The sequence below is a fragment of the Crassostrea angulata genome, chromosome 5 (assembly GCF_025612915.1).
Source record: "Crassostrea angulata isolate pt1a10 chromosome 5, ASM2561291v2, whole genome shotgun sequence".
Taxonomy (NCBI): domain Eukaryota; kingdom Metazoa; phylum Mollusca; class Bivalvia; order Ostreida; family Ostreidae; genus Magallana; species Magallana angulata.
Genome location: NC_069115.1, coordinates 23,610,662 through 23,637,854, shown reverse-complemented (window position 1 = coordinate 23,637,854; position 27,193 = coordinate 23,610,662). Strand labels below are relative to the sequence as shown.

The 27,193-nt window shown below is 36.4% G+C and overlaps 1 protein-coding gene across 8 annotated transcripts in view; it reads right to left on the bottom strand.

Annotated features, from left to right (window-relative positions):
- Positions 1–27,193, bottom strand: part of LOC128185983 (dystrophin-like) — a 124,450-nt gene that overhangs the window by 54,406 nt on the left and 42,851 nt on the right. For 6 of the 8 annotated variants that reach the window (XM_052855703.1, XM_052855706.1, XM_052855704.1 and 3 more), the window contains 25 exons: positions 24,467–24,611; positions 24,109–24,199; positions 23,624–23,862; positions 23,042–23,221; positions 22,554–22,826; positions 22,274–22,361; positions 21,787–22,028; positions 21,074–21,227; positions 19,347–19,519; positions 18,811–19,026; positions 17,723–17,836; positions 15,937–16,263; positions 15,530–15,743; positions 15,261–15,364; positions 14,885–15,037; positions 13,831–14,295; positions 12,767–12,922; positions 11,741–11,908; positions 11,021–11,203; positions 9,791–10,105; positions 8,418–8,666; positions 7,906–8,043; positions 7,465–7,626; positions 3,636–4,010; positions 2,406–2,578 (listed from right to left, as the gene is read on the bottom strand). In XM_052855703.1, coding sequence (XP_052711663.1) covers positions 2,406–2,578; positions 3,636–4,010; positions 7,465–7,626; positions 7,906–8,043; positions 8,418–8,666; positions 9,791–10,105; positions 11,021–11,203; positions 11,741–11,908; positions 12,767–12,922; positions 13,831–14,295; positions 14,885–15,037; positions 15,261–15,364; positions 15,530–15,743; positions 15,937–16,263; positions 17,723–17,836; positions 18,811–19,026; positions 19,347–19,519; positions 21,074–21,227; positions 21,787–22,028; positions 22,274–22,361; positions 22,554–22,826; positions 23,042–23,221; positions 23,624–23,862; positions 24,109–24,199; positions 24,467–24,611 — 5,097 coding nt within the window. The remainder of the gene's footprint in view (positions 1–2,405; positions 2,579–3,635; positions 4,011–7,464; positions 7,627–7,905; positions 8,044–8,417; positions 8,667–9,790; positions 10,106–11,020; positions 11,204–11,740; positions 11,909–12,766; positions 12,923–13,830; positions 14,296–14,884; positions 15,038–15,260; positions 15,365–15,529; positions 15,744–15,936; positions 16,264–17,722; positions 17,837–18,810; positions 19,027–19,346; positions 19,520–21,073; positions 21,228–21,786; positions 22,029–22,273; positions 22,362–22,553; positions 22,827–23,041; positions 23,222–23,623; positions 23,863–24,108; positions 24,200–24,466; positions 24,612–27,193) is intronic. The other 2 variants (XM_052855705.1, XM_052855707.1) reach the window with 2 other exon arrangements.

The following is a 27,193-nucleotide window of genomic DNA, read 5'->3' as shown; positions in this document are numbered from 1 at the left end:
GAAGAATAAAAACTTTTCATCCCCAACAGAAAAGAAGGCGAAAAAAAAAATGGGGGTCTAAAATCATCATTAAAAAGTCAGTGCAAAGTATGTTAAATATTGACTTAAAATCATAATATGCACCCGAATGTGGAGTGTGTAATTAAAGGGAAATCGTAATTCTTGTGCAAATAGCATGCTAAAGTCTGCTGAAAGGGTGACTTTGGAAGTCGTGCTTTCTACACAGAGACATTGCTTGACTTCTTTTTACCCCTCTACTTTTTCCCCTTCAAAAAATTAATTCAGCCCCATTACGGAGAATGCGAAGAATGCAAAGTCAAACAGACATTAGGTGGCCAATCTGAGGGCCCTTGTAGTGTTTGATCACTGAGGGACACTTTGTAGAAGATTGTATTGAAGCAAATTTAACCTCTAATAGACTCGATACACACACTTCAATATTCAATAAATCATTCAATTCCACAATCATTGTGACTTGTCGTTTTTCTAGAGCCGTCTGTTGTACAAGCATGTTAACTACAAGAGAGTGTTTTTAAACTTGCTATTTTCAATTTGTTGTCAATTTCATCTGAACAAAAAGATACTGTTGTGTTAAAAAACCAACCATTTGAAATTTTTTCAAGATAATATTTCTCCAAAACCTAAGAAAAACAAACAAACAAAAAACCTACACAGATTTCAATATTTAAAAACATTAAAAGAATTTAAAACTAATTCTAAAATTCTCTAAGAAAATGTATGGACACAATGACACCCCATACATCACATGACAATGTTTTATTTTAAATGGGGAATTACGGTAACCTATAGTCTACAATGGCTAAATGAAGCGTATAATTCATCCGTGTGACAGGGTCCTCCCACCCTTATCTTGTCCCTGAATACAGACATCGGTAGTGGGCCCCCCTATCATTAAATCTGTCCAATCGGCCTCGATCGGGACATCCCAGGTACAAGGGGATTATCCTCAGACCTGAAAGGACCTCCCGTAAAATATCATTAAGACTGCAAAGCCAATCGAATCTCTCTAATCATCTAATAGAACAAGAGGATTCCCCCTAGAGGATCTCGCTGACCCCTGTTGACCCCGCAATGACAGGCGGGTGACAAGAATTAGTCTCAAGTGAGGTCACCTGTTGTCGAAAAATATTGCCTTAAAGCATTTACGATAATAAATCAGCTCTAATTTCAAAAAAAATAAAAAAAAAATAGAAAGGTCGCCTTCAACTTTTCTGGCACTAATCAAGACACTTTAGAAAAATTGGCACAGAGGGGAACAGAAGTCCTTCAGTCCTTGCAAGAAAGACTTTGTTAGCACAAAGGAAGACATCGTTAGCAAAATCATTACGCAGCAAATAGTTTGAATTTCTCTGCAGATAATGATGAGAGATACAGAGATCCACTGAGACAAAGGGCTTCATTCAATACACACATCTAGGTCGATCAGAGATCTTGATATGTATCTGTGTGTCGACCATTAAAGTCCTGAAGTTCCAGGTGTGACATATTTTAATGCAACCCAATTCTATTTATTGGTGATTCTTCATTACAAATACATTAAACCTTAATTATCCCAGATTTTAAAGTCTGTTTTTTGGATATAAAGAAGTGACAAATTTTATTCAATCAATTCTGTATTGGTGAAACTATAACATTAAAAAAAAAAACATTTATCAAAAATTTTACAGTCTATGTTTAGATGTAGGTCTCCTATTTGCAGTCAAACAAGTGGCGTACTTGAAAAAATACTAACTACTGTGAAAATTTAATTCAAAACTAATTTCATATGTTAACATCACACAAATCCTGACCATGGACCTATATGTGACAAGGTCGACATAATCAATAAATATATACATCCAGTCCCGGGGCTAGGCAGTTCAATCGGACACCTCCAAGGACGACAAAACCTCTAAAGCTCTTTATGGCTGTACAGATCAACATTACCCGACGGGATTCAACCCTCCCCCTAATTTGTGGCCCCTGAATCAGATTTTGTTTGTTTTTATGCAGGTCCTAGGTTTAGCCGTCAATGGTACATGTATTAAATTTTTATTATAAAAGGAAACACATGAAATCTATATTGGGATCAAACTCTTTCTCAAGACGCCCAATTACTGTCAAGAATACACAATCCCCAAATGTTCCATCCTTGAAAAAATATTCAAAATTTCATATTTCAAGCTACATCGAACTTAATTTTAATTCCTCTCAGCATTTTATCCATTTACTAGTCTTTTAAAAACTGCCAAGAAATAAACAATACCCCACATGAAACTGAATATTAACAATAAATATTTTGTAAGCTATATAGACTGTAATTCCCTCAACTATTAACTCTCTAAGAACTGACAAGAAATGAACAATATCGTACATTGGACTCAACATCAACATGGCTGCCTTACTTGTGGGAGGTGTTGAACTGTCCATTGATCTGGGTCCAGTCCGCGCGCAGTTGTTCCAGCGTTAGCCGTACTCGGCCCGCCTCCTCCGGGGAACACTTGGGCAGGATTTCCTGTCTCTGCTGCTCCAGCTCTTCCATCCGAGGATGCAGGTCCTCCAGTTGGCTTTGAATTTCCTACATAAATAAAACTAAATTTATAAACATACATTCACAACAAGACCTATTCTTTATATTTTTTTTCCATCATTTTCCAATGCATTTTTGTGTGTAACCACTGAGATTTCCAAAAAACAAAGAAACTGCTTGCCTAAGAAATGGACAATTTTTATTTCTGAATCAAAGCAAAGAATTCAAAATACGGCTTTAAAACCTCAAGCATATTTTTGCAATTTGAAGGCACATTTTAATGAAGACTTAAGTGTGATTATTTCCACTGACAGTTCAGCAACTCCTCTGCTCTAGCTAGCTTAAACTTTTACAGCTGGCCAGTTTAACAAAGTTTTATTGAATGAGTTAGCTTTAGCAAATTCATGCAGTTTTTCATTCAAAACAAAGAGGGATCATAAATATGAGCTAAAACATGTAGATCTGTGAAAAAAATTCAAAGGTAATACTTGACAGTTGGGATGACACACAGAAGATATTATTAATATGGGGATATTATAATACCGTATTTCCATTAATTTTCACTAGTATGATCCAATTTTCACTTTTTTTGCAATTACTTTTACATCACAAAATATTCAATATGCAGAAATGATACCTAGACATATGTTTTTTTGCTATAAGAATCTTTTAAAATTGCAAAAAATGACTGATCCAAATAAAAGAGTTACACATTTTCCCGAATTTTGTAACTCGCAAAAATAACAGGATATACAGTACATCTGATCACAAGTCAATAATGATATAACCCTCATTAAGAAGGAAATAAAAAAGATAATGAAAGTGGATATTTTCAATAAATATATTTTCTTTCCCTTTTAAAATTGACAATCTTAAAGTATATTTAGTTCTTGTATATCAAAAATCTAATATACAGTGTAACACGTATTGCAAAGTGAAATGCTGAGGCAAAAAATTTTGAATGTAATTTACTATAATTCCAATCATATAATTCCAATACGTTTAAAATACTATATAAAATTAGGGAAAAACAAGACTGGCTATGCTGTTAGCCTAAATTCATTATTTATGCATACTAATAATTAAAAGATTTCCCGATTCGTACCTTGAGTAGATCGCCTTGTTGCTCCACCTCATCATACAGGTTCCCCTGCAGTAGATGAGACAACAGCTTGGTCTGTACGTGAGATAAGTCCTCCACCAGTCTCTGTAGATCGTGTAAATACTCCACCGCCGACTTCCCCGACATCCTCACCAACCTGGACGTCGCCACGCCGCTGGGCTTGAACATCATTGGTCGATCCGGTGACGTGACGTCTCGGCGCCCTTTGACCTGCTGGCTGATGTCCTCCCATCGTTTGTTTAGTCTCGAGATATCCTCCTCTACCAGCGAGCCGGCTCCTTTTTTGCTTAGTTCCTTTGTTTCTTCATTGACAGTGTCCAGTTTTACTTGTCGCCGGCTAAGTTCTTCCTCAAATGCCTATTAAAATAAACATGCACCAATTTGGTTAAAAAGTTTTTCAAATTTTTTAAAATATATCGCAATTCATTATTTTTATAGCAGATTTAAATGTTGTCAGAATCCTGAATATATCTTTGCCTATACTACTGAACTTAAACTATGATGATGACCAAATAATTACATTATAATCTCCTGCTAATTAAAAAATGGTGTTCTTGGAGAAAATTTCCAAACTTTCCCACATGAACATTATCTTACATTGGTTCCATTCCAGACAGAATTTTAATTCACAGAATTACAAGGTTACAAAGTAACAATCATTTCTTTTAGAAATGACAAAAAAAAACCACTGAACAGTTGGGAAACTCGTTTATCTGCACACTTCAATTTGGAATCAATTTCTTTCTTTATGCAGTCACAAATTGCAATCACAGAGAAACCACTACAGAACTTTCCATGTGAAGATTACATAATCTTGGGGCCTGACGTAACTGTAAGCATCTAGTGTACAGCCGACAGTGAGGAGGTATAATGTTTCCTACAATTAGTCTGGTACAATTGCGCTTTTGATATATCCTGCTTGCTAATTGCTTTGAAAACATTTTTATCATATATAATTTTTAAACCAAAAATTTCCCTTATTCTATTTCAAAAAATATTATATAATATCCTAAAACACTGATACCTTTAAGAATAAATAAGACAGAGAGAGAGAGAGAGAGAGAGAGAGAGAGAATATAGATATCAAGGGCAATAACTCCTAAATAGCAAACTCAAAGCCAACACCTGGAATTACAGAATTCATTTCTATTATCATAAATCAACTCATTTATCATATACTTGTCTCAATATCCAAACTCCGTAGGTCACCATCACAGCTATGTAGCAGAGCACAAGGAAAATGGCACCCATGGCAACCAATGTAAACACAGCTGGAATGTCCATTTTGTTTCTTAATCAGCTGAAAATCATTTCAGAGAGATTAAATCCATCAGAAGGCAGAAATATCTCATTTTCCACAATACCTTCAGTCTGAGTGAGCTTTTTTCCTATTCTAACACAGATTTTAAATTTCTGATATTGTAAACTATAATTAGATATCCAATGGTCAATTTAGTCCCTTTTTCATCATGTATCCATAATCCTTAGATGAGTATTGATTCATCACAAATAATAATCCTCGTTTTCTACTGTTTCTTTCCTTCGTGATTTCAAATCATCACACACCTTTCTTAAGAAAGGAGTCCAACTGCACAATTAAGTGAATGACTGAAGCTACCAAATGAGCATTGTTTGTTGATATTGCTGTTGCATCTTTATGCAGGTGCAGAATAAAATAAAATATTCAGCAACATAAAACTTTCTTTCCTTGGAATTAACGAGATAGTTCCGCCATCACAGATTATTTTGCTAATGCTCGCAAACACATTGACTTAGCAAGGTCTTGATTAATTTATCTTTCCAGGAATTATAAATTCCACTCCGAAGGAGGAATTATGATCCATCGTTGCACAGCATATTATAGCTGAATACATAGCTTGTTATTACTGCATCAACGGATAGGGAAAAACCAGACTGTTGATATCAGCAAACAAAAAAGACTTCATGGCTTTGATTCTCCTCTTTCTTATTTACTATAAGTTTTTAAAAATCTCACTTGAATTTTTTTTTTTTGGTTAAATCCAGTTAGAAAGTGAATTATCATCAATTTTTTTACATATGACTCAAAAGATACGTATGCACAAAATATTTCAAAAAGAAGGCATTAATCCCTGTCCTTCTACATAAATCAGGTATCATCTGCATTTTTCTTCTCTTTTTTTTTTTATGCACTATCTTGCCACAAAAAAATTAATGGATAAATCTAAATATTGTGACATCACATCTTTATAAATTATGAAATCGCTGCCAAAATCTTTGTGAAGAGTTTCAGTGATTCTCTCTTAAGGTGAGAGAAAACTCGGCATGCAGCCTCCACGGTAAATTTGTTTCGAACATGGTTAATTAACACGGGTGATTATTTCCATCAACAGCTTCTCTTCTCCAGGTCGTTAACACCTAGCGTGAACCCGAGAAGCTGTCACTTTCCATGAATTTTGACAAAATTCACCTGGAATTTTTTGTTTAAACAAAACATGGCTTTGATGGAGGCAAAGGGAGATAATTTGGAACCAAGGGGAGGTTTAAAGTCGTCCTTCGGAAAAAATCCAAGGTGTTTATATTGAACATTGAAAAATTCCAATATTTCCTAGGACACGGCAGATGCTGCCGATGTTTATTCCCTGAACAACATTTTAATTTAACTACAGGGTGGTACAAAAATCACAAGATATACAAGCTTGCCCACATTGAATCATTCATATTGATAAGTAGAAGTTTTCATTCCTAATCTTGGGAATTCTGTGTGATCAGACGGTTTGTTCACGTACTTCTGTGCCATGTCTTAGTTATATTCTTACTCAACAAGTCAACTCTCTGATCATATCAATGGAAAATCTTGAGCATATGTATCAGCAATGAATGAGTTATATACATCCTGACTATCGACTGCATCTGCAACCTGTAAGGTATATCCTTTTGCTGCATGACAAATGTCTACCGTGTGGCAAACGTCAATATCATTTTTAACCTTAACTACCCACTACACCATTAGTGTATTCAAGGTTATTTTCGCCCTGTGTAATTTTTGCCCCCTGTAATTTTCACCCTTCTATACTCGCAGACAGTTTCACCCCATCTTGGATATTCCCTGGCACAGATGTGTTTAAAGAGAGATAATTTGAGACATTGGAATTTGCCCTGTCTTAAATTCACTCGCTGACAACGAGGGCGAAAGGGGCAAAAATAAAACAGGGGCGAATATTTCCCTGTATACAGTATATTCAATCATTCATCACTCCTTTATATAATAGGCCTGAACTAAATGGATTAACCCTGACCTATCATTTAAGTAATTACATTCTCCAATGATCTAAATTGCCAAGCACACCGGTTTGCATACAGTCTGTATACAACACAACATAGCATGCTGTTTACATAACATAACCATCACACAAAGATTCCTATATCATAGAAGAGAATTATCTAAATTACAATTACAGGTGTTCATGATTTGCATGTAGGTATATGTCAAAGAGCAAATTTTTAAAATCTATTCCTCATGTACAATCTGACATTAAATGAAAAAAATTGTAAAGACCTTGAAATATTTTGATAACTAAGTACAGTAAAATGTATATCTACTGTAAACAGCACTCTCTCAATTCACAGTTGAATAAAGTTTTAATTTCACCCTTACACTGTTGTGGTTAAAAAAATCACCTTATAATACACCAGAAGAAATAAATCCACCACCCATCCTCACCTTTAGATCAGACAAAGCAAAATCTTAACACATATATCAGATGTAATGAATCCACCACTTATCCTAACACATTACATCAGAAGTAATGGATCCACCACCCGTCCTCACCTTTAGATCCTCCTTCCTGATGGACTGGACCCTCCTCTCAATGTTGTCCAGCCACACATTGAGATCCCTCATCTCCTCCTGAATCTGACTGTACGACGCCCCCATCGACACGATCGTAGTCTTCTTGGTTTCGGCATTTGTCTTCACCTGGTTCCACTTTGACTACAAGATAGGACAAAATACAAATGAAATACCCATTTCTATGTTTCAAAGAACATAAATATGGCAATAAGCAAGGCAGCATTTTCTAGCATTGTCTGTGTCAGCCTGTGTGGATTCCAACAGCATACATCTTCATTCTCTTAACAATTACAATTGCCAGTATTTATTTTCTAGTTTACATGTTCCTCACAAAATTGAAACCCATAAAACGTTTCCTTTACTCAATCCTCTACATGAGCTTCACAGAAATGAGTGATTTTGATTGGTGAATGCACTGACCTTCATGTCTTCCACCTGTCTGTAGATGCGGATGGCTTTATCATGATCATCCAGGTCAATTTTGTGGGCTAGTAGTCTCCCCTGGTCGGCAATGTTGGACACGTCTTGTTGAAGTTTGTTGACCTCCACATCTAGAATCTGTAAAGGCAGAGAGGGAAAAACTTCACACTTTCTTTGCAAAATCTGCAGCTTTATTAGAAAACATCTTCACTTCACTAGCTTCAGCTTTACCCCTCCTTACCCCCAATTTCTGAATCTTTCCAAAAATCTAACTATCCAAATCTATTTTTCAAATTCTCAATCAAAAATATCATTGTTGAAACCTTTTTCTTTTAATTAGTGCTTTAGTTTGTTTTAGATTCCCTAGCAACAGAGTGAAATAATTTAAAAGGGCAGTAAAACACTTTAGTGCAGTCTTATCATTAAGAGCTTTAGTTAGTGCAGGATTCCCTTCCAATGTGAGTAAAATGTTCTGTTCTCAATGGCAGTAAAACACCCACTGAATTGTCTACCTTGGTTTTATCTTCTGGTCTTCCTACTAAGTCCTCCACCGTCACTTGACCTTTGTTGACCAGGCTGTTGTCAAGGACGATGACCTCTTTCATTACTGTGTCATATTGTTCCTGAAATTCTCCATCGTCGGCAGCAGTGCTAGTATCAGCAGACGATGACATCAGGGAACTCTGGGATACCTCCAACACTGTTGTCTTGGTGATCTCCATGGAAGCATTTCCTTCCTTGGTCTGCTGTTCATGTATTTGCTAAAATTTAAAGTAAAATTGAAATGTAAAAAAAGAATACCTGTAACTGGAATATTTACACTGTTATAAAATGCATTAAATTTCCATTAACTTGTACCAAGGTTAAAAGAATTAAATCATATTTAAAGGAACATGGTCACGATTTTGGTCAAATTTCATTTTTTATATTTTTAGTGTTTATAATGCTGCAGAAATGCATTTCTAATGATACCCAAAAATTTGACAGTCAGTCATAAAGTAATAAGCAAGATAAAGGGCTCACAATGTCATGCAAAACAAGGCTTCCGTCCCGTTTTTGTTTACATTGGTTCAATATATCGATCAAAGTTATTTTTTCAAGCTGGTTTCTCTCTGTTCTAATTCGTTTCACGCATTAATAAACAGTTTCTTGTGTTCATCACATTTATTTTAGGTCTAAAACTGGAATTTTTACTTCAACATTCAAAATATTTAACGAAAACAAAGCTCTGTTTACATAACAAAGAATAACACGCTCTGTATCTCTCACAATAACACAGAGACTGACACTCAAATTTTGGCTGACCATCAGAAATGCCTTACTGAAGAACTGTAAACATTAAAAGCATAGAAATAATTTTGTACCAAAATCATATGACCATGCCCTTTTAATTGTAACACGTTTATATTGCTTTAAAACATTGATTATTCATCTGACTGTTGAATTCATATGCCTGGTACATACAAACTTTGATTATCAATTTCATTTAACCATAAATCTCAAACACAATGATGTATTACTGATTTTACATCCAAATGAACACCAAATAATAATTGCATCACTCATACAGTTATTAGTTTCCATCTAGTTTTTTCTACAAAAGCTGAAGTTAGAATGAGTGCAATTTTCTCTGATATATGCTGTTAAGAAGAGTTTAAATGCATCACTATTTTATTTCTTTTCAAGCATAAAAAATACAAAATAGAATTTTGCATAAAGTTAATTTGTTATCTTACAGTAATGTATTTGAAGCATTTCTAAATTTCTACGATTAATGCGAGAAAAAATAAAAGAGAGACCAGTCAAGCTCTCACACTGTTGACCTCTAGTTAAATATGCAAACTAACCTCTAACCTCTGTGTTCTGGTTACACATGCACACTGACCTTTACCCTTTGTCTGACGTCGTCCCAGCGCTGGTTGAGGTGAGTGAGCTCGGGCTCGACCATGGCACTGTAGCGATCGCTCTTACTTATCAGACTCAGGGCCGAGTCTCGCACTTCCTCCACCTGACTCACAAGGTCGCCGATTTCGGACTGAAGGTCGCAGATCTTTTCCTTCTCGTGGTCAGACATTTGCTGGTAGACGGGGAGCTGTTCATGGGCCATCAGTGTGCCTTCAGCCTTGGTCAGCCATTCTTTGACCTTCATCAGTGCGGTCTGGAAATCCACAAACAAGAGTTCTAGGGAGCTGATGTCATCCTGTCAACGGAAATCAAGAGAATGCTATCAAAGCCTTAGTATTGTTTGTAACACACAAAATACAATAGCCTTTCAATGCAAAATATGAAATATATATATATATATACATGTATACACAGTAAAATCTCATAGCCTAATACTTGATGGGGCTGAGAACAATTTTTAGATTTAAAGGTATTTGAGATATTATATCAAAGTAAAATGCATCCAATCACTGCTTTGGACATTCAACTCACATTTAAGAAATAAACAACGTTATTCAGTGAACATGGCGTTATGAATAGCAATTGCTCTGTTGGCATATTCCATGATGCGCGCTAGCGTTGTTTATTACTTATGTTTGCATTTTACCACTCACAAATGCCCCGTATTAGCCTAGACCTTGACAGTTAGCTATTGCATCAAACATTCAGATTGTAATGTATTTTAATTCACATAGATTTGTTAACAGAATCAATGATATGTTATAACAGTATATCTTTTAAAATGTTATTATATGACATGTTTTAATATTAAATACATCAATTTTAAGGAGTTGGAGAAAAACACATGATGTATCGTATACCGGTAGTGGTATACATTTAAATCTATAACGTCATGGAAAAGTATATGACGTCAGACCTTTATGACGTCATAGTATACAGACGGAGCAATTGCGATTATAGAAAAATAATTGCAGTTCCTCCCTATGGACTTACAGTGGGAAAGAACAATGCATATGCAAATATAAACATATACTTGACTTTCAAGATAATGACGCTAGATATAAATGCAGGTCAAAAGAATTCATGCAAAAGACATGCATTTTCTTTCTCATTATATTTATGAAAATCATTTTCATCAATCAATTTACATCATCTTTCAAATAGGCCATTACTATGCATATACCATACGATAAGTAACAGACAGACGTACTGATAGTTTTTCCCGTTTAAGAGACAGCCTCCTGGCCAGACCCTCCCACACATTGGAGATCTCCGTAACATTGTCCGATGCCTCGGGGAGCGCTTTGTCCTCCGTCAGGTCCTCTATCTGGGTTACTAGGTCACGCATGGTTGATAACATGGACACTCTCTTCTGCATCTCCTCTTGTACATCCTGAAATATTACAATATATCATTTAAATTGACTAGATCTGTATTTGTTGCATGGTTTCAGGCACTGATTTCCTGAAATTCTGCTTACAACCTTCAGTCTTGAAAATATTTTGGTTGCATGTGTTTTTTCATGTTACTTTATGTTTTTTTGGGTTTCCTGATAGCTGAGGAGTTCCAATAAGGCAAGAATAAACTTTTAGTGGGTTTTACGTAAAGCAGAGTTATCTTTCTTGTGAAGACCTTTTAGTGATTAAATCATAAACGCTAATTTCATTCATGAAATGATATAAAAAATGGACAAACTCATAAACTTAAAATGGTCACACATCAGATAAAACACAGTGTCCCCATCACAGTTATTCTCGTTTCTTTTCTGGACTATCATGGTGCCTTTGAAGTATATAAATAATACTCCCAAGCAGGTAAATACGAAGTTTGTATACTTGTACATGTAGAGGGGTAACTCATCTTTATCCAACCTCTACTAAGATAAAAACCTTTACCAGCCATATATGTGGATATTGTATCCCTGGAGTACCTTGACATAGGATAGATCCTGATCCAGGTTATGGACTCCGGGCGTGGCTTCCTTGGAGTCCAGGTCCTGATTGACAGACTCCAGAAAGTCCTTCACCATGGTCGTCTCCTTCTTCAACTTCTTGGCCAGCTTCAGGGCCTTCTCTAAGGCAGACTTCCCTTTGGTTACCTTGCAAGGATCAGAAAAATACATCACTTTAAAAATATGAATTCAAAGTTGTCTGGGATTATCAATTTCTATTCGTTTCCAACCACAAAAAACACAAAAGGTGAATTCATTAAATTTAGCACCTGGTTGACTTCTTTTACCATGCACAGTGAAATTTGAAGGTTAATTTACATACATCCTTGAACTTTGATTAAATTTCTACACATAATACATCAAACCTGCAACACTGATACATTGTTCTAAGGCTTTATGAACTGTTTGATTGGAACATGCTCAATATGGCTCCGGAACAAAACCATGCAGATAATAAAAAGTATAAAATGGATCCTTGTATTGTTATACAATATATATGTGCCTTAATCAATCATTACACTGTGAACTTATATCGAATCTACCTGTCTACACCAAAAGTTAACCTGTCTGCAAAGATTGTTTTGCTAGTGTTTTGATACTTGCTACTGAATACTTCTAAACTGTAACATACACCTTGAATTTACAAGTTAACATCAATTATAAGATTTGTATCTGCATTCACTATGAGCTGACCCATCCACAATGGTTTTAAACCTATAATTGACTGCATAACTGTCCACAATAATTTGTACAATAATGATTGGAATGATTCTGAATACACCTTGACCTTATTTGCCAATAATTTTTCACACTGTAACATTTAACACTGTCACTTTGACCATACACCTGTACCTATATATACACCTTGACCCTATCTGTCAGCAACAATTATCACACCTGTAACTGAATACACCATGAACATACACCTGTACCTATATACACCTTGACCCTATCTGCCAGCAACCATCATTACACCTGTACTTGCACACATCTTGACCTCCTTACCTGTCCCCCGAGATCATTGTACTGCTGTTTCAGGGCATCCATTTGCTGGTTAAGTTTCTCCGGGAATTCCACCTGTTGTTTCTCTGCGATCTGCCGTCCGGTCTTTATCACCTGTTCCACCTCTGGTTTCAATTCGCTCATTGTACGGTAGAATTTCTACAACGAGTTTGTTGTCACCAATTTAGAACTGCATTTGAGTCAACACATGATAAATAGATTCCTCTGTTAACTTTTTATCAGAATTAGCATTTCCGACCACATCTAGATTACAGTGTTTTTTCATTTTTTTTTGTTTTTTATGACTTCAAGCAATATTTGACATATGAATATGCAATCACATAGCCATTACTTTACAGCATATATGTATAAGTAGCAGTAAACAATTGTAAATCAATTTAAAAAAAAGAATTAAAACTCTGCATTCAATAAAGTTTTTCATTAAGAAGTATTTTAAACATTCTATAAGGTCAATTTGTCCTTTCCTTTAACAAAAAGTAAAACCTTACATGATGAATACAACAGAATCATTAAAGAGTTTTTTTTAAAAAATGGCAGACATATTAAAATCTTCTCTTACTTCATTTCCCCAAAGTTTAAACAGTCTCCATATTGTTTAACCATCACAATGAACATATCCAGTATATCAAACAGACGTCGTAAAACCCAGTGGCTTGTCAGGCCTATCATAGCATTGTTATCTGTATTTTTCAATAAACTCCAAACCATTTACGATGCTATATTTGAATTCTGTCATAAATTACCGGTGACACTGTGCAAGGTAGAGCGCTACTTCTATGGAGAAATTTATTATTGTGACCTTTGACCTTTGGATCAGTGATCAGACGTTAATTTGACAGGCCTGTTTACTACCTCCAGGGAATCATGTCATATTTTAACAGGCATAAATAAATTCTAAATCAAAGATTCATTTTTTGTTTTCTTGTACAATTCAATATTGCTGTATTTCTTTTCGAAGATTCTTATCCCATACACAATCCCCCCCCCCTTTTTTTTCGTAAAACTTAGGTAAACATTTTGAATTTCAACAAAAGCTTTGAACTCACCACACAAATTTCCAGCTTCTCCTGTAAAAATTCCGGATCTTCCGATGAAATCTCCACCAGATGGATCTGTTCCCCAATATGGTCCAGGTCCCTCTTCACCCGACTAAACTTGGGCTCGAAGTCCGCAGGCCTCTGGAACTTCCGAAATTTCACAGACACTTCGGTGTAATGTTTCTTCAGCAGTTCGATTTGTTCACGGAGCCTGGTGCTGGCCTCCATGTTACCCTCCGACTCCAAATCGGCAGCGTAAGTCTCGAGTTCTGCCAGCATTTCCTCGTTCTGTTTGAATTCCTCCTTCAGCGAGTCGTATTCCTCTGGTACGTCGCCCGCGACAACATCCGCATCGATTCTCTTCTGCAACAGCTCCGCAATATCCGACATCCAGTTGGTCATCTCCAGGATCTTCCTCTCCGTGTCCTGTGCTTGACTGATCGACTTCTCCAAATTGTGGATCTTCTCTCTTGCCTGAAATTAACAACAAATTGAAACAAAATACTTCTCCATTGCCATTAATACGAACAAAATGAAACATCTATAACAATGCATAAAATCTTCTTTATTGCCTAAAATAAAATAAATGAGACCTAGAAGTAACAGTGCGGAAAAATACATCTGGAGTTCTGCATCAATTTACCTATTAGGATACCTGTAATAATAGACTTCTGCAAAACAAGTAATTCCTCAAATCAAGACATAGCTTTGGTATGCAATGTTGTCATTGTTTTGCTCTCTTCCATCATTTCATTTACTTTATTTATTTCTTAAAGGGCATTAAATAACCAAGTATGCAATGCATCTTTCTATTGTAAAATGTTGCAAACAGAAGACGAGTTGCAAACAACTGAACCATTATGACATACAAAATCTATTCAAAACTTCTACAACATCAGGCTCTTAATTCCACATTTAAGCATATCACTTTAAATTCATTACAGGCCTAAATATCTGCCTAATTAAGGGCAGATCACTCTAAATTGTCTTGCTAGTCAAGGGCAGATTACTCTATATCCTCCAGCTACAGTGTAGGCAGTGGTATGGTTTGGGCAGACATTACCTGACAGTCGAGGATGTTCCATCGGTCGCTGTAGGCATCGATCTGGGACTTGATGTGGTCGGACATGATGGAGTTTGCCATCAGGTCGCATCCCAGCGACTGTAGGCGGGTCTTCTTGTCCAGGGTGTGGTCCTGTAGACAGATCTCTATGTCCTGTACAGAGAGGAGGAAAAACCTCATCATCAACAAAGCACTACAAACACACCACTATAAACACACAGAGACACAAATGGGGAGGCACAGTATGGTAAATAGCTATATAGCTATAAATATTGCACATAAAATATGATGTCAAATAGACTGTGCTGAGATTTTGAGCCATAATATAACATAGGGCATTTTTGCTCACTAACAGTGTGTTGTTGGGGTGACTTACATCGAGATCTTCTGATATCTCCTCAGCATCACTGCTGGCAAGACGTGGACGTCTGATCTTCCTCTCCAGTAAATTCAGACGCTGGGTCTCCTCATCCAAGAATGCTACAAAGTTAAAAATAAATACATCCATAGACATGTTTTGGGGCATACTTTTATATTCAGACAGATCACAAGTTAATTTTAATTAACAAGGATGGATGCCACTTTCTACAGGACATATTTTGCTCTGGATTATTTACGTTGTATACATTTATACACAGAACTGACCACTGAACTCCCTCCACTGTCCCTCCGCAGTGGAGAAGATCTGGGAGTAGTGCCCCACCCTGTTGTAGACGTCCGTCCACAGGGCGTTCATCCTCATCAGTGACCGGGCCAAGTCCTGGAGGCTCCCCGCGGGGGCTCTGTTCAACATCTCGTTGGCGTCCTCATTGATCTTGTTGTTCTCTCCCTCTCTCCCGGACACTTCTTGTTTCAATGTCTATGAAGTCAATCACATTGATATTATTCATTGCCTTGTTTAAAGGAAATTCAAACAATATTAAAGTATATTGAAAGGCTACTTTTATTTCATGCATAAGATTATAGAATACCTTTTTCAATCCCCTCCCCTCCCTTCCCAACTCCAAATCTCCCCCAACCCCATCCCCTTAAAAAAATAAAACTTCACTGACCTTGAACTTTTTACTTTTCACCTGGAGGTCGTTCAGACTCTCCACTGCATAGTCTTTGTTAGAGAGGTCCTCTTTGATTGGCTCGAGCCACTCTGTCATGTCCTTGATCCGCTCGTACATTTTCTGGCTGGCCTCCAGCGCCCCCTTTAGGCGCGAGTTCTGCTCCCCCGCCATCGTCACCACCTTGTTCCACTTCTCCTGCAAGGATGTCACTTCCTGCGTTATTTTCTGGCCGAATTTCGGGTCGGCATCCTCAGTCAGCTGATTGCACAGGTCCTGTATATTATTGACGTTCTGCTGCAGTGTGCCTATATCATCTTTCACTCCCTGTCAATTTTCAGAGCAAACACAATTCATTACATCATTCCTATTTATAGACAAATAATTAAACTATTTCATCACACTTTTTCTATATAAATCAGGTTCCTAAAATCTACATGACATTCACATAGCAAATTTTCTCTGTTGGCATGCAAATACATATTTTATATGATCTATATTCACCTACACATATATATATATACCTAACAATAATACTGAATAAGAAAATTTGTGGTTTCCTGTCAGATATACATACATAACTTGTTAATAACTTCCTGTCAGTAATTAAGTCATTTTAAAAAACAATCAGGTTGTGCCCGAGTCCTAATGTCACCAGATGATATCATCTAGGGCAAAAGTATTTAAAATCTTTCCTTTAACTTCCCATGCATGACATTCATCTCTTCAGTACATAATTCTAGAGTAGCATTTTGCGGACATTAAGATTTGTTCTAAGTAATATTTTTGTAATGCCATTTCATTTCATTGCGTTACAAATTGATCCGACACAGAACACAGATGGGTTTTGCTAACTTTGATGTTAATGGGTATACCTAAAGGGTTTTCTTCAACAGGTGAACATTTACAGTTATAAAAGAACAAAAACAATCTTTTTTCTTTTTTTTGCATGCATTATCAAGTTCATTGAGCTTTGTGCAAAGTGAAAACTCACATGCATCTAACATGAACGAATCTCCAATCTACGGTGCAGTTAAGAATCTAAAGTTCCATTACAGAAGCACAACAGTTTTTACTTTATAATATTTAAGAAATTTACCAATCAATATCAACAAAACTATTAAATGTCAATATTTCATATATCTATAGATATATGTCCAAGAAATGTTCCTTGTTTTTCAATCATTACTTAATTTTAAAAATTAATCTCTCCATCTTTGAGTCTGGTTTGTGAGTGAGTGACAACAAGTGTTCATGGCTTCAAACTTAAAATTGTGGTCTCGTCATACCCATCATCGATAGCCCTTCTTAAAACAAGGTCTTTCCCTATTAGACATACATCCTTATTTTTCATCTGAATAAAACATGAATTGGTCAAAATGCAATCATTCAAAGCTGGTATCCATTTTTCATGAAAACTGCAATGCAAGAACTATATAGTAATATATTCAGCCAGCTGAACTTAAAGATCTGATTTCTTAGCCAATGTTCCATGTTCTAGCAGTTAAAACCTCCCCTCCCTTTCTTATATCTAATATGCCTACACAAACATATCCCTTTAAACCCCTCTCTCTCTCTCTCTCTCTCTCTCTCTCTCTCTCTCTCTCTCTCTCTCTCAACTACCGATAACCAAACCCCAAACAACAATTTACTCCCACATAACCCCTACAATAACTTCCCATACACTATACACTGCACTCCTTCCCACACTCCTCCCAACCATTTCCCTGGCATACACGATCGCTCTTACCCACAGGCACAGTTTTACAAGAGTTGTGGTTCTTACATTGCTTTCGGCCATTTGTGCGGTGAGATTGGGGATGTCCCCCGTGGCTGGATCCGGAGCATGCAAAAAGACGCCCAGTTCCTCCATCCAGCGCGTCAACCCGATTGTCTGATTCTGAGAAATATGACAGTGAGGGTGAAAGCTTTAGTGACAGCACCAAGTGCACCAGACATTAAATGAAAAATGAAATGTAGGCTTGGTGTAAAAAGCTTACTCTGGGCTCTACACTTCAGAGAGTCAGAGTGCAGGGGGTGGAGATTGTTTCACAAACATCCAATTTAATTTAGATTGAAGCTCCACCCCCTGCACTCCCTGCCTCTTTAAAGTGAAGGGACTAAAGTCTGCTTTTTTTGCACAAAGCCTGAAATGAAGTGTGTGTGAAAAAAAGAAGTCAAAACCAAAAGAATTGTCATTTCTTTGTGTGTGTGGTTTCAATGACTGACATGTACACAAAACTATAGAGGGAGTGGTCAGCACTGGGGACTTGTGACAAATGGAATGTGTGTGTGTGGCGAAATAAATGTCTGCAGTTCTATAAATTGAAATTTGATATGAATTTCATGAAAGTTAAAGTACGAAAATGTCAGAATTAGTCTATGAAAATGAATAACAAAACAAACAAACGAAAATATCATGATAAACCGAGACTCAAAATAACTGAAAAACACAACCTATTTATTGGTCATTTTAATGTTGAGGTACGTACAGCATGATCATCTGCTGTTCAAATCCTCTGAAGGAAGTTTGTGTTAGAAAAAACTAAACTGACAAATACATGAACTACATGTACGTGTACTAAACACAAAGAAGTCCATGCAAACACAAGGAAAATAGGAAGGTACTTGTAGTAACAACATAACAAAACAAAATCAAAATACTCAATGTACTCAACAATGATTAATGAATTTATCAATGAATTCACATGTAAATTATGATATACATTACCGGCACTTTAACACTTTTCTATCAAGATTGAAATTTTTTAAGCTTACATATCAATTAACAAAAAAAAAAATTCAGTTTTTTTTCATAAAGTTCTTTTTATTAAAAATGGACCTCAATATGAAAGTTATAAAAGTAGGACTAACCTGATATTGCTTGATTTGCCCGATAGCTCGCTCGAGCTTGGTGAGACGGGAGTTGATCTCGCGAGACACATGGCTCCACCTGGAGTTGAGCCCCTCCAGATTCCTCTCCATGGCCTGGGCTTTGTCGTGGGGCCCTGATTTCACTACCAGCTCTTTACCCGTCTTGTTGATGTAGTCCAAACTTCCTTGGTGTTCTTGTAAGTCCTCCTGCAGGCTCTGAAGAAAACAATTGATTTTAAATAATAAAAAATGCTCAATAATCTTAGGTTTCACACACATGAAATTATTTAGAATGAACATTCTGCTGTTGGATAAGGAGACAGAGAGATGAAGACATATCATGTTTATTCCTTTTTTTAGCTAGGCATAAATCATTTGATTTTTAAAAGAAAAGCAAACTAAATATTTTGCAATTTTTTTAATTTCTGAGCTGATTTACACAAATATACAAATCACAGTATCATGATTGAAACCACTTAGGACACTGAGCTTTCATGACAGAAGTTGCTGGTTCAAATCTGTGGATTGATCAGTACCTTGTACTGTTTGAGCTGCTCCTCCATCACCTCTGCCTCGTTGATCTTCATTTTCTCTGAGGCCAGCAAACTCTCCATGTGTGTGACCCACTTCAGCAGGGCCTCCATCGCCTCGAGATACGACCTAGGGGGCGCTTTATCCTGCGCATTTGTCAGCTCCTGCTGCCGTTTGTCTGCAATTATATGAAAATCGTTGCAAAAATCGTGACTGTGGAATATCTCTTCGATACCCAACGTGTCGTCTGAGTTCGTATAAAATAGTTCCTGTAGAAGGAAAGAGAATTAGATACAGGTATTTATTATTGAGATTGGATACTGCTGATGGTTTTCATTCAAGTCAGAATTAATATAGGAGTAAGTGTGTAGGATGATAGTTTTGTATGTTATTAGGCTTTAAGAACAAATAGGTAAACGATCATTGTGGAAAAACAAAAATACACAGACTATGGATGAGTGAGACTATTCCAGGCTTTAGGTTCCAACAAATCGACAACAACTAGACCATGTAAAATAACACAACATAGAGATACATCAACTTTACACAACAGGTACTGTAAACATGGAATTTCTGAATGCAGTGATTTACATAAAATATGAGAGAAGGCAGCTAGTTTCTATCAGGAACGTGACTATCCTGTGTATAGTGAAAATGAAAAACATCATTTATTTGCAGAAATAATAATAAGGGCATATACCGGTAAATAAATTTCACCTTGGGTTTTACGCACTCATAATAAATGATATAGTCTAGAAATATCCATGTTTGTAGTATATCATGCAGATCTCATCTGAATTTAACAGAGGGGAATATATCAAACAGGCGGATCAAAGTGAATATTTATAAGAATATGCATAGGATGAAATGGTGAAATATCACATAATCAAATACAAATTTACAGAAAATATGAATCAAGAGTGGGAACACACATATTTACAGACGAATTGGACATTTAGTGAACACGAAATACAAGGGGGGATAACTTACTTCTGCAGGTAGCTAAAAAGCAGGAATGAATTATGATAAAATGTCACAGATATACTAGAAGTTTAGTCAAAGATGAAAAGAATAGGAAAAGGGATACACTATTTCCCAACATTTCAAATGTCTACAACAAAAAATGCAATGGAAATGGAATAAGAGGTGTTTTATGTCCAGTTTCAGTTATAACAGTAAAAAACACATATATTCCGCTATAGCTGCATGGTTTTTTATAATCATCAAACAGACTTTAATGAGATCTAAATGTAAAATGCTCTATACAGTGCTTGAAATTTTCGTCATATGGTCTTGACATTTCTACTGTAAACTCTGAATACAAGAAAATTTTCAAGCCATCTCCAAGTGCTGAGTGAAATTTGAAAAACTGATGCAGTGCATGCTCTCTCTCTCTCTCTCTCTCTCTCTCTCTCTCTCTCTCTCTCTCTCTCTCTCTCATTTCCGTGACATCATCTCCCAACAGATCATCGCCATGCACTAACACCTTGACTTTTCAGCCCCTGTTGCAAATGTGAAGACTCTAAAACAGAGAGACTTGTGCAAATAAAGAAGAGAAAAGTTACCCAGAAACACATCATCAGACTCAGAGTCGGAGTCCGAGGAGCTGGCTGAAAAATTCAGCTTGATGCACCAAAAGTGACGAAACCATAAAACTAGGAAATCATTCTTTCTTTATGTATTTTCATTATATAGTGTATAACGCTTCGATAGGAAGTGGGGGAAGCCTTACAGATTTTGTTGAAGGTGGTTTCCCATCGTTTGGTGAAGGCCTCCAGGTCCATCTGGATCTGCCTGGTGGTGCCAGAACTCTCCAGTAAGGAGGCCGCCTCCAGGTTCAGTCGTTCTATGCGGTCCTCATGGGACTTCATGGCCTTCAGTTTCACCTACAAAATCATACATTGAAATCAATAAGAAATCTTTTCCAAATCACTTTAACACTCTGATTTATTCTGATTTTCATGAGATCAAAAATTGCATACAGAGGGCAAAATGAATACTTCACTTATTATTTTGTAACAACTCTTTTTATTTTTTAGCAATGCCTTTACTAGGCTTTAGTTATATTTTTCAACTTGGCATAATAAAACATTACACATATAGGACGTTTCTGTTGTTGTTAAGTCCTGTGTATAAGTATGGAGCAGATTCTGATTGTTTATCTACTTCTGTACTTTCCCCAGCATTAAATTCTTAATGCTCTGGACTGTGTAAAAGTAGAAACTTTCAGACACCATACTTACTACAGTAAACTGTAAAACACGCTAAAAACGAATTGCCAGGGATGGGCAATTTGCTTCATTATAAGTGTAATTCATTATATCCATCAAGTTTACAACATGTAATTAAGTCACCGGGAATGAAAATCACTCTGCAGTAAGCGTCAATTCATTATTAGTGTGTTCGCTATAGCAGTGTTTTACTATAAACATGTATAGAAGATACCCTGCACTGCTCCAGCTGTTTTGTGATCTCCATGGCTTCCTCCGCGATTCTCTCCGCCGAGCTGACCCACTTTTCATAGCTGGACATCAGTTCCTGCAGGGCGTGGAGCTCGTCATAAAACTTTTTTGATTGGATGTTCAGATTGACCTTGGTGATTGTGTGGGACAGTAGCACCGCCAGAGCGTCCCAGCGCCGCTCAATGTCCGCCAATGTACCTGCCACAGAGTCTGTTGACTCTCCCGCTAAAATAAGCAAAGACTTTACTTCAAAGCAAATCATTTATAATCACACATCCATTATGATAAACCTAATAGAGTTATCTATGCAGATGGCAATTTTGTCCTATTTTGACAGCCCCATCACCAAAACTAAAGTTGGGAAAATAGCCAAATTTTACAACCATCGAAAAACCCTCTTAGGGATTAATTTACAACCCACAACTGTTATAGGGTAAGCTTACAATTAGCCAGTATAGTAAGAAGCTTACCAAAATTAAGCTCCGTCATAACTCGTCTTCCAGTAGATAACACTTTGTGGACCTCACTTTTTCTCTCCTCAACTTCATTTTCTGTGTCCTGAAAAGAAACCCAACTTCCACCAATCAGAACACACCTAACATCTCTGTATGATTTATCCCATACATGATCAGACAAAGGCAGCAGAAAAAATTGCCAATATACAGAAGATCTGTAATGTATTCCTTTGAATCAGCAAAAAGTCCATTTGTTTCTTAAGAAAACTTGATTAATCTTGATTGAACTTCTCACCTGAACAAGAACAAGTTGTTCTTCGGCTGTGAACTGATCGTTGGGTGAACTAGTTGCACCATCCTCATCCTTGGTGAGCAGTTCAAGTGTTGTCTCGGTCCTCTCGAACCACTCCAAAAGTTTCTTTGATTCCATCTCAAACTGAGATTTTAACACCGAGTCCATTTTCCGCCTCTTGGCAGTGTTGGGAGGATTTTTGAGTTTTCCGTCCTCTGTGAATTCGGACATCATCTCCATGGAAACATTACTTAATTCTACACCTGAGTTTGCAATCTGAAAATAAATGATAATACACATTTAAATTATCATGTTTATTATATCAATACTTTCCATATTCAATTAATTTGCTCTTCCTCTGTAACATCTATTATAAAGGAAGTCATTGTAATTAATTTATTTAGCAATGAATTAAATCAATTTGCAAATCCAGCGAATCTCCCTCCGTTATAATATTTTACCTTAAGTCATACTGTTAGTCATTGTCTTACCTTTTTACTATGAGTCTCCATCTGCTGTACGAGTTTCTCCCAGCGCTCCTGGAAGCTCTCGAGCTGTGAGCTGATCTTGAGCACGGCGGTCTCGTTGTCCACGTACTGGACGATCTGTTGACCACACTCGGTGAGCGAGTCAAACCGCTGTACCTGCTCCACCATGTCATTTTCTATCATCTGTATAGCAAAAATCATTCGTCAAGATACCTCAATACATTTCCTTACTTTTTTCAAGACACAACTTTCCGTTCAACATTAGAATTTATGTATAATGTATACATGAAAAAAGTTTCATGTCAAAAAAATTTAAAAACATTAGAATGTGACAGAATGCCAAAATAATGAGAATATTGAAACCATTCAATTCAAGTTCACATTAATGATATAACGCAAATAGACACACATATATAACATTATTAACAAATGGCATGCAAAACAGACAGATGAAGAGGTAGCTGATCACACATCAACTATATGTATAAACTTGCTAAGCTTCAACATCTGGCCAAAAATGACCAAATCAATATTATTTATGTTACACCTTTATTTCCTTCTTCTCTCTGTTTTATTAAGACCTACTTTGAGATCCTTGACTTGTTTAATCACTGTGTCAGGGTCAGTGAGGTCAGACTCCATCATAGTTCCCAGAATTCCCTCCTTCTCAGCAAGCCAATCAGAAAACTTGGCCTGCTCCTCGGAGAAGTTCTGCCACTTCAGAAGGAGGTCCTGTAGGACCAGCCACTGCTGTTCTGTCCACGTACAAATGGCCGCCCACTTCTTCCCTAGTCTCTGTAGCTGAGTCTCCATGGCTTCACAAGCTAAAAGAAATAAAATATTCCCACTCAAGAGCATGTTTTCTACACAGATTCACTCGTTTTCATATTTTTTTTAAAAAATTAAACAATTAATAATTGGCAATGTATAAATCGTGACTTCATAATCATACACATCTAAATACTCACTGGATTTTCAGACCAGCTACTGAGCTTAAAAATTAACTTTCTCTTGTGGGATTTGACTGACCCCTAGCAGCAAAAATAGCCCCCCCCCCCCAGGACCCTTACCCGACTCTGTATTTGTGTCATCTACAACCACCACCATGTCCTGTAAGTTGTCCACTTTCTTCTGTTGTACCTCCAGCTCCTGCTGAATTTTCTGCTCAAACAAAAAAAAAAAATTCAATTTAAATGCATTTTCTTAAACCCCATAAAAGCAGTGTTCTTGAATTACAGTATATCATTTTGTTATTGATCTTGAAAATTAATGACTGTACAGAGATTCCAAATGTGGAAACTTAGAAAAAATGTCAGCTGAATTTTCGGTATGCCAAACACTTTCACATCATTTATTCTATTCTCTTTCCAAGCAGTATTAGATCTTGACGATTTGAGCTTAAATTTTTATATGCACATGTATACAGACCTTGTGATTGGCTATCTGTAGTTTGATGGCGTCTAGCTCTGATCCAATTGGTTCCTGATTGCGGATTCGCTCCTCCATTTTCTCCAGCCACACGGCTAACTCGTCCAACTGTTTTTGCTGAGTAGCCATTAGTTTTTTCTGTAATCTGAAAGGGAATTAAAATACCTTTGTTTTACTGTGGTAACTTGAGCGTTCAATGTATATTGAAAAAAATAATATATCTAATAAAATTAACATATATGTAATTCAAGTATGATAATCAAAGTAATTATCTTTTTAACTAACCTAAAATTTCATATAGTCTAAAAGATATACTTTTTTTTAATTGGGAAATTTCATAGTTAACAATTTAATTTTATCTTAATAACATGATTATTTCAAACATATTGGGATAAAAACAAAATTTTTATTTTGAGGATGTGAGATTACAAAGTTTAAAGTAGTTTTTGGGACCTGAAACAGACTTCAACACATCCATGATATTTGAGATAGTGATATTTGAGGTATTTGAGTTCAGAGGCACTATACACTGTTCCGGCTCACTCTTTCTCTCCTTTTTTCAGCTTTTTGTGCAACAAAAACAACAAAAACGGTAACGACTCACGAGCCATTGCAGAACTTTAACTAACCAACCCGTGTCAGTGCTAATTAAGTGTAATGCATATCCCCCATGTCCGGGCTTTTTGTTTCTGATGCATAAATCTCTCTATTGCATGACTAATTAAGACAGAGGTGTTAATGGTTTATGCGCTCACTCGAGGAAAAAGTTCAGCATCCACAAAACAACACTATTCAGAATTGTAATTCGATGCTTGACTATCTGCATTATAACTTCTGTTTTCCAACACACCCCTTTGAAGAAAAAAAAAAACCTTTCTCTCTTAAACCTCTATAAATCATGCATAATCTACCCTCAAAAGATAAATAATGCCTACAAGGTTACTACAGCAGAATAATGCAGACAAAAATTATACATGAATACCTCAAGCAAACATAAGACTTAAAAAAAAATTCTCTTCTTCTTCTGACAAAATGAAGAACTGTATGTAGATAAAAATGCACAAAACTGTCTGATTCAGAGAATAGCTATCTCCCAGTATATACAGAGCTTGTCTGAGTTTGATCCAATATATCATTCCTTGGGACAGGAAATGATACAAAAATGTGCAAATTCTATAGACAAGCGGATTCCCGGGAAGCAGCGGTGCATGGGGGCTATAACTAGCTTGTATATTTACAGAAAGTGTAATGATTTGGAAAAATACATAAAATGGCTGATTTGTAATTTACTGTGTTGTAAACTGTCTGGAAGACTTTCAAAACTCTTGACAGGCAGAACTGCTGCTACAGCTTTTATAAATATATATATATATGGATCCACAATTTAGTTAGATAACCTACAGAATGCATGATAAGAGCTGTTTTTATTTTTATTTGAACGCTTTCCTGCAATGCTATTTATAATTGACTCATTAAAAAGCAGATTTGATTTCTTAAATAATGTGAAATTCTTAATCTTTCGGAAGAAAGAATTAACTCTCAGAATAGCTTAATTTACAATCTTTACACTTCACAAAATAAGTATATGCATAACTCTAATATTGCACTTAAGCTTGCTGCATGCTATCGTTACTTATAACTCCGATCCCAACAATTATTTGAGACACCCTGTCAGAGCAGGAAGTTTCATAATTATGCCTTATAGATTTCTTCAGTTATATGCATCCCTTTCCTATTCCTTCTAACCCTCCTTTGAAGTCAATATAGCCATTTTTGAGTTTCGTGTCTATGGCTCTCTTGGGCTCAACTTAAACCTCTTTATATAACATCTTTTCATTGCCCTTCTTTCAATATAAACCCTAGTTTTCATGTCCATGTATTTTGAGTTTTGTCATGGGCACTGCCTGGTTACAATATAACATCTGTAACATCCTATAGCCATGCGCAGGCTATCTGCTCCACTGCATGGTTACAATGTAACATCTGTAACATCCTATAGCCATGCACAGGCTATCTGCTCCACTGCATGGTTACAATGTAACATCTGTAACATCCTATAGCCATGCACAGGCTATCTGCTCCACTGCATGGTTACAATATAACATCTGTAACATCCTATAACCATGCACAGGCTATCTGCTCCACTGCATGGTTACAATGTAACATCTGTAACATCCTATAACCATGCACAGGCTATTTGCTCACTATCATTCTCTTCTTTCTCTGAATAGGTTCTGGTTACATAATCAAGACTATACACCATTACAGGTAGACAGAACGAGGGCATCAAAATAGAAATAAGGTATATGTCTTACAATAAATAGGGTATCAAAATAAAGTAGGGTATCTATTTCTCCTGTAACTTCTTTTCTCCTGGGCTGGGTGTATCATGTTTACTCCAGTTTCTATACACACCTGATGTCCACAAGGTGCGAATTTTGATTGAAGTAGTTCCCTGTATGATTTTTTTGTTTCTGTCTTAACATCACTTTGATGGTACAATGTATGTCAAAAATGTAATACTAAGTAATTTTCTTTATTTCAATTTTCAGAACCATTAAATGATAAATGATAATCATTAATACAGTGTCTTTACCACATGTTTATTTTTGTGGGCAAAATTAATATAATAGCAGCCCCCTGTTTTGAGGACACCTAACACGGTTTATCTTTCACATTTCATTAATATAAGTACTCCAGTCAGTTTGAGGACATGTATTGCTTCTC